This window comes from Enoplosus armatus, chromosome 11 (assembly GCF_043641665.1).
Source record: "Enoplosus armatus isolate fEnoArm2 chromosome 11, fEnoArm2.hap1, whole genome shotgun sequence".
Lineage (NCBI taxonomy): Eukaryota > Metazoa > Chordata > Actinopteri > Centrarchiformes > Enoplosidae > Enoplosus > Enoplosus armatus.
Genome location: NC_092190.1, coordinates 7,896,229 through 7,909,142, shown reverse-complemented (window position 1 = coordinate 7,909,142; position 12,914 = coordinate 7,896,229). Strand labels below are relative to the sequence as shown.

General features: G+C 40.8%; 1 protein-coding gene across 1 annotated transcript in view; it reads left to right on the top strand.

Annotated features, from left to right (window-relative positions):
- The first annotated feature begins 748 nt into the window (after positions 1-748).
- Positions 749-12,914, top strand: part of clybl (citrate lyase beta like) — a 54,171-nt gene continuing 42,005 nt past the window's right edge. The window contains exon 1 of the mRNA XM_070915221.1: positions 749-792. Coding sequence (XP_070771322.1) covers positions 749-792 — 44 coding nt within the window. The remainder of the gene's footprint in view (positions 793-12,914) is intronic.

Sequence of the window (12,914 nt, the reverse complement as noted above, 5' to 3'; positions counted from 1 at the left end):
CCTTGATAAAGTAAAGTAAGTCCAGCAGCACATTCACATTTAAATACACCCCCAGCCCAATGGCTGTCCTCTGAATGCTGACATTTGGAGCAAATCCCCTGCTGACTTAATCATGGCAAATATTGCGTGTCATTTGTGCACCACACTTGGACCTGGCTGATGATAGTGGTAGTAATTCACCACTGCTGTGAGAGAGAACTCCTGGGGTGACGTGCCTTGTGCTCAAATCTCTCTTTCCTTTTATTCCTCCCCTGTTTCTCTCCGTTTCAAGCTTCAGCCTGTCTCTGTCCCTTCTGTCTCATAGAGCAGAAGGACACCAGAGTTATTGTACGTCTGTCTCATAGAGCAGAAGGACACCAGTGTTATGGTAGACAGAGACCATCTGTGAGGCATGTAGGCAATCGAGGTGAGGACTTATAACCGAGCAACCACACAGAATATCACTGTTTACCAACGGTAACTTTCACTTTAAGTCCTTCCTACTACTTCTTTTGAATTATCTTGTACAATAAATTACATTTTATCGTAATTGTTAATTAACAGTAATTTCCCTGTTTCATCCTCTGCCGTTCCTCCCCTCTCCACAACAGCACCATCCCACTGCCGCTGTTTACCTTCCCATGTGCTGGGAGTCCTCCAGAGCCCGCCCCTCTCCATGCTGTGGCCAACCACACAGCTCGGGCCACACAAGGGAACTACTTCTGTAGCCAATTGCTGCTTGCTCTTTTGGCGCGTCATCGAAGGCAACATGGCGGCGCACATAACCAGAGCTGTGAAACGACTTGTTCCACAGTAAGTCAGTTTATGTTTTTTATTCCTCCTTCTTCCAAATGTGCTCTGTCCCGCGAAGAGAAACTCGCAAGGCAAAATTTGGCGCTACTTTTGCCTGATAAGTTTCTCTCCATATCACGGCAGCAGCTGTTTGTCAAATGCCTCTTGATGTATAGGTTGTGGAGCAGTACACCAGTTGGCAACAGTGTTTCCAACATTATATTCGTTTGTCATTTGAGCCAAAATGGCGACTTGCTTGTAGCTACTTGTTTCTTACTTCTTGAATGAGTTTAGAAAAGCTGGGAATGTGCACAGAGCTTGTATTGAAGACGTCTGCCTCAGAATATAAACACTACTGTGTCCTGTGCTCCAGTGGCTGTTTGAATGAAGAGAATATGCTTAATAACGTTATTGATACCAAAAACACACCCAAAGCAGGCAGCTGTAAGAGAAAAGTACAAGCCTAGCTGCTGGGGTAAGTGTTAGCTTTTCATTCTGGCGATGTCACCTTATAAGGTGCAGATTTGATGGTGTTACTGTGATGCTGTTGCTGTGCAGCAGAATGTCTTATCTACTGAACTGTTAAGGTATATAATATATTTTCTGCTCTTGTGTAGTCTGATGTTGAGGTAGGTGTTTAATTTTGCATTCAGTTGTGTTTCCATGTTTCTAACTTTTTTGGTTGTTTTTTTTTTTTTTTTTTTTACCATCAAGGGCCATGATGGAAAAGTTTTAAACTTTCTTTTGACTCGTGATAAATATTACTAACTAATCTGGTAGTGTCAATCTAAAGCAGAGTGTAGCGGGCAGGCCTGATCTGCGGTAGCCAAGAGAGGTCAACACACTGCAACTTAGTAAATTTTTTTTTGGAAATACACTTATTTGCTTTCTCTCAGAGTTGGATGAGAGGAGCGATGGCACGGTCATGTGTGTGTCTGTGTGAGGTGGTTAGCCTAGCTTTAGCGTAAAGACTGGAAGCAGGGGGGAAACAGCTAGCCCGGCTCTCTCCAGAATTAACAAATACTCCACCAGTACCTCCTAAAGCTCAAACTAGCTACAATGTGAATTAGTCACACGTTGTATCTAGTTTGTTTAATCTATACACAAACAGAAACTAACATAAAAAAGGGCAATTTGTGGTTTTGGGGGGAGTTCTGTAACTATTTATTTTCCATCCGCCCAGTACTTCTGTGCAGAGTGTCTAACCCTGTAGTGATGGTTGCCTGGGAACCTCACTGTGATGACAAGAGTCCAGGAAGTCACTGCACCTGGCTTTTTTTTGGCTATATGATTATAGCGACACCTTATGTTAGCCTTTTACTGATTACCAGTGTTTTCATCAGTTTTTAGTGTCCTCCCTTAAACTGTCTTCTGTATGACTGGTGTGGATTCAACTTTATGGTCATTTGGAGCTTGTAGTTTTCGGTGCTGTTGAGTTGTATGGCTTTATACTACTGTAAATGATGTTTCAAATATTTAACCTCACTGAAGTGCTTATTGTGAAGAATTGTCCTTTTCAAAGTGATACATTATAAAAGCTATTGACAGGATCCTCAGATTAACATGTTCCTTACAGATGAATAAACAGTGGTTTGTATCATCATATGTTTGGTTATGATCATATCAGAAAGTACCGGCAGTATCTCATGGCAGCCAATCGTTGTTATTCCAGTATAGAGCCCTTCTCATGCACTGTGTACACCCACGCATTTCCTGCCATCTACACTGGAAGAATTGTGGTCACAATCTTTCATATCAGCAGTATCTAATGTTTAAGTAACTTAACAAAAACTTAATTGAATTATGATAATGAAGGCTATTTGTATCGCTTATATGTCTGACTTTGAGCCAAAGCAAAAATTAAACAAATTTAACAATTAAGCCAGACATTTACTATTATATGCTAACATGCTGATGTTTAGCAGGTATTGCTGTAAAACATGGTACGTAATGGCCTAATACAGTTTGAGAATTTAAGAGTTAGTTACTATAAACGGTGCATGAAACTCTTTTACGGTTGACACATTTCTATTGTCTCACAGTATATTTCATTAAATGTAGGATTCAGTGTTTTTGGAGCTTGACTGATAGTAATGACTGAAAGTCAGGATATGTGCTGACTTTCTTGTACGTCCTCCAACTTTATGGAGGCGCAATACTGAATTGCTGGAGTAATCCTTTAAATACACCAACAAATACAAACACGTACATGCATAGTAGTCTTGTGTACATTTCTGCAACATTACATCATTCAGATTCAGTGACAGATGGTTAGCAGACAAAGTTGCATAGTACTCTTCTATCTTTTGTAAATTTTCTTGTGAATCTCATAGGAGGCATAATGAGAAACTTCAGTTTAAACGCCAGTTACAAAGAATTTAAGTGGCTTTAATATGGTAGTAATGTGTCTGTACTGGTCAACTACATTGTGACATGTGGCCCTAATTCAAGGCGCATGAATTTCCAGAGGCACAAAGCTGATGATCCTGCCAAATTAGAGTGTGAAGTGACTGTCACGCCAGTCTTGTGTGTGAGTGTGTGTGTGTGTGTGTCTTTGTCTGCTTGTGCTGGTGGTGATAGCCTGAACAGATTATAAATAAAATATTTATATATACTTAGCATCTCACATTTTTCCTGTAGTAATTTAAATTGATTTATAAAATTAAAGTATTTTTCTGGATATTTTACAAGATTTTTATGATATGTGACGTGTAGACGTGCGTACAGCACAAGCATATTAAAAAGTCTACCTTCCTAATAGGATTCATATTGAATTTTGGCTGGTGTTTCTGGAAAGCAGTACCTACATGGTTAAATGCAGCCCTCTCAGATGGCTGGAACTAGGAGAGGAATGTGTGTGCTTGTTTTATGGACAGCCTAGAGCCCTCGCCCTGGCATTGGCGGCAGACTGCTCTTTGTCACAAACACCCTCGTGTCAAAGATGCAACAGCATCCTGGAGGAAGCATTGACTGCCGCTATGAAGTCGACAAGTGATGAAAGTAGCCTAGAGGTTGTCAATTAAGAGAGCCAAGGCCTGGACCTTATAAGTTAATGGGCAGTTTCCCCTCTCATGGCCTGCTAGGGCTTTATAGCACAGCTTATAAAAACCCCAAGTGTAATGCACCCCTATAACGTTTTCAATTAAGAGAAGGGGCATAAAGCAGTGCATACACTTGGCAGTCATGCTAGAATGTTTATAAAGTGGCATTTGGCATAAATTGGGAGGGGAATTTTCAATTGCCCCAGTTGTTTTAAAGCAGCAGCTACTGTGCAGAATTTTATTTTGATGGCACTTCATGCTGATTGGAAGCATTACTGACTTCCTGGTGTCTTCCCATTACCAGTTCTTTTAGCTTGGTCATATGGACGCACAGCCTGAAGTTTAAGAGCCCCATCTTCTCAGTTGTAAAAGAGATTAGAGATAAGACAAGACAGAATTTTAATATACACTTGTAATATTATACACTCTTAATAGTAGCACAAAGTGACATCATAAATGCATTTGTCATTTCACAGTCAATTGGCAAATTTCTGTTTAAAACTGTCCTATAATATGAGAGGAATTTACATGTAATGCATTTTAAGAGAAAAGATTATTTGTATGAACATAGTTAGCACTTTTACACCACAAACTCCTTGTTTGTAATGCTATAAGAAATCATTCTAAATGCTCAAAGAAAATCCCTTCAATCAGCTGGTGTCTTCTGTGGTTGAGCTAGAGTAGAAAAATAAATGAGTGTTGAATAAACACTAGTGTGTTGACACCTCATTTCCTCATTGATTGGTGGTGGAAGCTGAGCTTGAGTTGTGTGGCCATAATCCAATCAAGCAAGAAAACAACCATGGGGACTGTGTAACCAAATTCTTAAGCTAGAGAGGGCGAGCAGGTTGACCAAGTAACCCCAAACCCCACGCTCTGCCTTGTTATTGAACTATTTAATGGTTTATCCAATTGTTTACTAGACACGTTCTTGGCCATTGCCTCATGGTAACAAAGTTTGCCTGAAATTCTTGAAAAATATGTGAGCCACTTTAAAAGCCTTCTCTTTCCCCTTTTATATTATGTGTAAGTCGGTCAGTCTCGCAGTCAGGCAGGAGACTATTTGTTTTGTCAAGCTGAATTACACAACAACATGATGTGGTTAAAGTAAACTAAATCTACACCCTGACATCACTGCCTGTGGATGTATTCACCAGAGCCTACAGAGGCCCTTTTTTTTTTCTTTTTTTTTTTTACACATTGCCTTTTTTGAGCCAATGAATCAATAAATCGCTCTATTACCTGTTGTTGACCCAGCTAGTCTTGTCTTTGAAATCTGTTACAGAGCATTAAGTAACACATGTTGCTCTGTGAAAACAAATCTCTGGCGGCTGGTGTGGTGACCAGCTGAGTAAACGTGGTCGAGGGAGTAGTGTGAGATGGCAGAGAAGAGAGGCCTACACTTGTCCCAGCTCCAACCAAGGTGGATCCATGCGGCCAACAGATGGATCTGTTACCCTGTATCCCCATAGAAAAAAAAACAACCAAAACAAGTGTCTCTGCTCTCGCACTGAAGCCTTTGATCAACAGCACATCTTTGGCTACAGAGAAGGACGTCTTTGGACCCCAGAGCACACATGGAATCGCATCTGTATAAACACGGCCAGGGAGGAATGTGTGAACAATGCAACAAAAGAATTTTGTTCTAGAAACGTGGGGTTGGCTAATGAGTGGTTTGTGTGGTTTAGAGTTTGAGCGTGGTGGTCGGATTGAATGAGAAGCTGGGGAAATATTCTCTGTTTTTAATGATAACACGAGGGGGAAACTTTTTACAGATGTGAGCCAATACAAGTGCTGTGCTGAAATTATCCTTTTTTTAAGACGAGTGCAAGGTGTCAAAAACTTGTGACACAGCGATGTATAGGTGTTGGTAACTATAGGCATTTTTTATTATAATCTTTGATGAAATTTGCATTTAAATCAATTACCTTTCTACTGTGTTTTTTACACAAACTGCTGCAAAAATCGTTCTTGCTGTGGTCATAGTCTATAGTAATCTATTAAATGTTATAATCATAATTATTTTTGGTCGGTGTATAGCCATCAAATTATTTTAGATATTACACACAGACCTCCTTAGAGAGACCACCCAATGTCCTCTTGATTGTCATGACGCGTTGAAGCCTGTGTTGATCCATTTATTGAACTGTATGAAAGTATTTACTGTAGGCATGACTAACAATTTCTAATAAAGAGTGTGTTGGCCTGGTACAGTTTACCTCATGTAGCATTAATAGGGTAGCAGTCACAGTTGTGTGTGTGGGCAGGATATTGCTTCCAGATTTGGAGTCAGCTCCACTGTCAAAAGGGCAAAGGGGTTCTTTTGGCTATTAAATAGATACAGATTTGGGTTCAATTTACACCCCAGAAACCTGTGGGAGTACATTTGCATCACTGACATTAGATCATTTTTATCAGTAATTAGGGGAAAATGCGTCTTGTCCTCCCCCCTTTTCCTCTGCCACGATGGTGTTTTGGTCTTCTCACGGCACGGAGGTTGGCTCATTGCCATGGTGATGGTCGGCTAGTTCCAGGGTGATGAGGTGTAATTTACCCAGCATTTCCTGTCTGATACACAGCACCCTAATGAGTAAGAGGCCTGCTTTTATAGCAGAGTGTTTGTTAACCAGGCACAGCAGGTGGGGGTTGTGTGTGTGTATGTGTGCGTGTGTGTGGTTCTCTGTGCCATTCTGCCTTAACATGTTTGTTTAAGTGTATATACACCTATAGGTGGGACTATCTGTAATAGTACATGGGTCCATGCTGTGGCCACATGACTGCAATTCTTGGACGAACCCCTCGGTGTCAGTATTGACAGTGTGCTTTGTGATGAGGACATTGAGAGCAACTTGTGATGTTTTGTTCTAGTACCAAGTGAAGTTTCATCTCATGAATTTCCCTCATTAGATAGTCCCACACTGGTGAGTTACCATCCATGAAACTTTATCATGCAGACACAGTTGTTGATATTCCAAATGAAGTTGTGCTGCCCTTTTTTCCTCTTTGAAGAGACCTCCAGGAAAAAAGTAGTATTGGTACTATGTGCCTTTTTAGTAGTAGTACAACTAGTAGCAAAATGTAGTAGTATTGTTACAGTAAAGTAAAATTAACCTAACAAAAGTAAACTAAAGTGAGTCACAAAGGCTAAAAACTACTGCTTTACTTTAATTACATTTAATGCTTAAAAATCAGTTAAGTAATTGATGAATCAATGAGTGACACATTTGATAACCAGTTAATTTTTTAAGTCTTTATTAGGTACAGTACCACAGCGGCTCAGATGTAAATTAAACGTCTATGAGACTGAGCAATTGTAAAACATGGGCAGCCATGATGGGCATCTTGTCATTTTACAGACTTGACATGATCAGGGTAAATTAGTATTCATCAGCTGCAGCCCTTATTGGCTTGAGCTTAATTCAATAGACACGTAACATTCAGTACCTGTTGTAATTATATAATTTCTGTTGTCACAAACAGGGTTGTGATTTGATGATGCACGAAGTTAATTTAGTGGGCCAATGTACATACAATATTCAAGATATCTAAGCAACTGGACTCTTGTAACACAAATAATGAGATTTCCTATGCTGAGAGGGATGCAAAGGTATGGTATTCCTGGATCGGACCTATGGACAAATACTGTAGTATTTCAGTACCACAAAGTGTATTAAATTTGTGTTTTATAAGTATAAGTAATCCATTAGCCCTAAAGAGAAATCACTACAATATCTGTATAGTTTTATAGTGTAATTGGTCGTGCGCTTGACATTATATTTCTCAATGGACTCCACAGTTTTTCGTAGCTCCTGTAAAATAAGAAAACGTCTCTCCTCGATCAGTCCATATTGAACAGCTATATGAGCATAAACACACAAAACCCTCCAGTGAAAATCAGGACAACAGTCATGTGACTGTCTCTCTGAATTGATAGAAAATAGGAAAATTCCTATTTCTGATTTATCTGGGCATGCAGAGAAGAATTGGCTGGTTTCTTTTGGTATTTTGCCCTATTTGGAACTGGCTTATAACTTCTCATCACATCACTGGCACAAGTTGCAGACAGACAGCCTCCTGTTAGCACTGTACTTCATTAGAACCAGGTTTCAGTAGTACCACACACATTCAAACAGCAGGGCCATCTCCCAAGCATCAAAGGAGATTTTATACAAAGGGTTGTCTCTGTGTCTGTCTTCCCATCAGTGTCTGCTAATGATGCATGCTGCACACGTTTTTAGCATTGACACCCTCCTCTATCAGTCATTCACACTCTCAATCTCTGCTTCCATTTCTCCCCCCCCTCGTCCTCTCTCTCTCTCTCTCTCTCTCTCTCTCTCTCTCTCCCTCTGCCTTCGTGGTGTTTGTTTGGCTGCTGGGTTTTGTTTGTTTATTGTTTCCAGATGGCAGACGCAGACTTCATTTGTGTGGCTTTCAAGTTCCCAGAGAGCTTTTTACTGCCTTGGCTCAAGCGCTTATCCTGTTTCCTCTAGCCGGGCTTTATGATGGGCCCTTTATATGTAGCAACTGGAAACAACTGTCACTACCAGTCTGCATCGGGGAAAGCAGGAGAAAGGCCAGAGAAAGTGTCTCTTTTTCTGCGCACTCTCCATCTGAACATCTTCAGCAGTGACGGGGCAGTCAATCCACAGAAGAAGATGATGTTTCTTTTCCTTCAGAGGGTGAACTTAACTGGCTTCGTAGAATAAGAGAATACCCTCTAACTGCATCATCAGCAGTCTCACAGAGAAATCTGATACAATGTGCAAAACTCATTCTTTTGTTGACATGACAGTTAGGCAACATGCTCATAGTACTGATGAAGCTGGTAGTGTGTTTTTTGTTTTTCAGGACCTTGCTGAGTCTAGCCTGGGCATCATTAAGCGCTGTGACATCACTTATTTACAGGAACCCAGGAGGGCGACTTGCCCAGTAAATGTGGGGGAGGACCAGTGCATGTCTTTACTCATCGGATGCGGTTTTTAAGACGGAGCAGTAATCAAAGCTCTCGGCTATATAAAACCCACCCCTTCTCCTTAAGGAGGCCTTTTCTCCTGGCTGCTGCTGAATGAGTGATTACCCTGGCATTCCAACCTGCCTAATCCCATTTTTTAGCAGTGATTTAACAAAGAGTAGCAGTGGCCAAGGCACTGCATTCACTGACCTACCCCGAAAAAAACTAGTCACTGGAAGGAAATGTCAACCTGACTTGGCTCCTTTTTGTTTTTGTATTTTCTCATGTAAAAGTCATCATGTGCAAGATTTCAGGAAGCCAGCTGTGCCACTGTCATAGCATGTGTCTCAGATGACGTCAGCTCTAATCACAGGATAATTATGTGCTTGCTAAGGATCTATCAAGGTCCATGGTGTGTGCAAAGATGGACGCAGTAGTGCCATATAAGTTGGGTATGCCGGAACGGTCATCATACTAACCCGCTCGTGACCCTGCACAAGGGGATCCGAGCTGAAGTGTGAGGGGATCTGACTTTAATGTTCACGTAATCAGTGGTGTTTGTGTTTTACCACCACTGAGCTCCTGGCTGGCCGGCTAATCTCATCAGGGTTTGGGCTCTGGTGCTGGGGTGAGGGAGAGGACAGCCTAGCATGACCCATATCTCCGTGCCAGGATGGCTACAACAATCCGGCTCTACTGTGCAGTTCCATCAGAGTTTACTACGAGGCCCTTTGCAAAGGGTAAACAAGGCAAGCCAGGGTGTTTACTACTGAACTGTCTGGCACAACAAGATAATGCCGGTACTAATGCCCTCTAAGGACACAGCCACTCTCACTAAGGAGGGTCTGCTCTTTTTCATCATGCCAGACTCTTTGCAACTACATAATGTAGTGGAGTAATAATGGGGTATAGACTGGGTTTACATTGTATCAGGTTAATAGTGTTAATAGGTAGTAATATTCTGTCCCCTTAATACATGCACATAGGGGTGGACAAACTAAGTACTGTCAGAAGGAAATGGTAATAGCGAGATCGATATGTTTCATTCAGAAAATAGTGTGCTAGGTTACACAGTCCTTGAGAAAGCTTCACTTCACGTTGCATTTCTTCTATTTGGTATTTGGCAGTCTATAAAAACTGAGTTCTTTCTGTGCAGTCAATTACACAACAGCTTCTTACCATTTTACTTGTGTTTCACTGTTTTGTGACTGCACGGTGGCATATGCTGACTTATGAGTGTGGAGTAAAAGAATGTGACTGTGTGTGCAGTGTGACATCAATTGCATACCTTTATTCCCTCTACACTATCCCTAACTGCGGTTTCACAAGTGATTTATAGAGTTGGCTTAACATCTGACAGTGTGAACCAAGGTTGAACATTAGAAGCTCCTCAAAGATAAGATTTATTGCAGAGAAGTTGGACTCCATTTAATTGTACAGGTGTACCTAATGAACTGGTAACTAGGTGTAAAATAGTATTTCCTCTACCCTGGAAGTTAGTGAGCAGGCGCCCAGTAATCTCAACCAAGTGGCCACTAATCCCCATCAACAATCAACCAACATGACTAAGGTCGTGTTCAAGCCGACTTTAGCCCTGTTTGAAAAAAGTATTTCTACTGTTTGCCTTGTGATCATTGCAACAGAAGATAGATTAATAATTGCTGGTGTGATAACTTTCCAAAGTTGTAAAATCCTGTTTCTGAGTATTATAATCTAGTATGCAGTGTTTTGGCGTCTGGGAAGCTTTCAAACTCATGGATGTGTTACTCAAACTGGACTTCCTGGATCGTATTTCAAGTCCCATAGGTACCCACACCACAGTGATAAGTAATGGAAGAAGTAATGATTTTACACCATAGATGGCAAAATTGTGGATAAAGTAAATGCTGTTTGCTGACTTTGTCAAATGCCTTACAGAACTCTTTTCGTTCATTGTGTTTTCATTTGATTGACTAGTTTTTTTGTTTTTTTTAGGACACCCTGTTTTTTCAAACTTTACACACAGATTATTATTATAATTATTGTTACATGAGAGTAGGTTAATTTACTGTTAGCAGGTTGTATAAAGGCTTGTTTGTGGTTCTCCATTGTGAAATACCCTCTGTTGCACACATTGTTGTTTTAGTGAACCCTACACCATTGCACTCACTCTGCTGCACCCATGGGAGGTCAGAAACCTGCTCAGCCCTCTCCCTTGACTCACCATCCAACCTCTGTACACACACTCACACACACAGGAAACAAATCAGCAGCTGACTGTTTGATGGTCTAATTTAAACCAGTGGATATTTTTGAGCCATTTCAATCCCCTGACGTCTGTGCGTGTGTGTGCATGTGGACACAGGGGCATAATAAAGGAAGTTCCTTTATGCGAGGGATGGATAGTTTTCCTATTTTCCTGTTAAGATGTATTCTAAATATTTAGTTTTCCATTTTATAACAAGGATAGTCATTGATATGGATGCCAGGAATGGTTGCACCACCCTTTTTATGAGTACCTCTTGATCACATGTGCATTTACCGATGTTTCATCCGCCTCGCTGGGCTCCAAGTAAAGCACACAGTCAATATCTATTCACACCAAAACTCCGATCCACACCTTATGGTAAGACATGCATGCTTTGTTAGATTGCAGATTCAGACATGTCTGTCACTGCATTTTTATATTTGTGTTCAGTCGGTGGTGCGCAGAACAGCTTATTAAACCATGAGATTCAGTTTTGCTCAGGCTTCATTGGCCTTTTAATTTGCAATAATAATTAATGCAGATACTCAGACATCCATCTGGGAACACATGTTCAGATCAAACAAACCATTTAAAAGAGTAAAATTTCTCGCCTAATTATCACCTAATAGCTGATGTGGCAACAAACAAGTAATAATTATCTCTTTTGCTTCTATTAGCCCAGCCCATCAAAGGAGACACCTCTGTGTATGGTAATAATGGTTTAGTGTTTATGAAAATTGACTCTGGGTGCGAAATGCTTGAAGATTTAATTTGGTATTCAAGTTGATCCTTCCTAACTTCAGATTTTTAGTCTAGCATTTGCTGTATTTTATCTCCCATATTCAGGTGTGTGTGCGCCTGTGTGAACTGTACATGCAGATGCCTGCGTGATAAAGCATATGAGATATTATTAGACAAAGAACTTATGTTAATGAAAATTCATGAATTGTTTTTCACAGAAAGTAAGGTTATCATCTACTGTAAATTCCATTAGCTATTCATCAAACACATACCAAGTTTTTAGACTGAAGATGTGTCACCTCACGACGTGTTTAGCCAACAGTCTGCTACCAAAGCTTATTAAATCAATAGATTAAAAACATGCCTTGCTGTGATGTTAAAGACTAGAATACAGACATGCACACATAGACACACAAACACAAGCAGCATGGTAAGTTGGTTTATCTTTGATGTATCCCGATTGACAAAGAGACTCCCTCCTATCAAAGGATTACAAATAAACTCCAATGAAAAGACTGATGCACAAAAGGTGGCCTATGTTCCTTCTGTTTGTTTATTTGAAATAAAGTCTGTTATGAATTAGTAGTTTGTGTTTCTGCTTTTGATCTAAATGTACCATGTGATGCCATGTCCTTTTTATAGTGGAATTTGTTTAAAGATGTCCTCCCAGTTTAAGTTTGCATTATAAGAGGAGTGTTTGTGTTTTGGCCGTATTCACCATGAAAAGCAGACTATGCACTGAATCAGACGTCGGTATAGGCCAGACCACAAGCAAATTGCCATGCCTTTTAGTCCCATCTTCGATGATGCGGTACTTCCTCAGGCTTTTGTCTCCAGTTTGGGGCACAGCTGTCAGGCTAGGTGCTATCCACGTCCCCTCCCAAAAACCTCAGGCCACGCGCCGCTGCACCCCAAACACTAAATAGGAGCATTAGACACACCATGTTAAGGGCTGCTGGTGTTTGAGCTGTGGCTGTGGATGCGTGTCTTGTCCCATAGCCAGAGACATGCGCATTATCACAAACACACACACACACACACAGCTGCACACCACGCTGCAAAAGTTATCCTGCTCCGTATCCGTTTATAAGACAATAGATTTATTCTTTTGTGTTTAAATGTCCCATTGTCCTGTTGACTTCTGTTTTGTCTGTTGCCCGTTGACCCCACTCTCTGCTTTTAG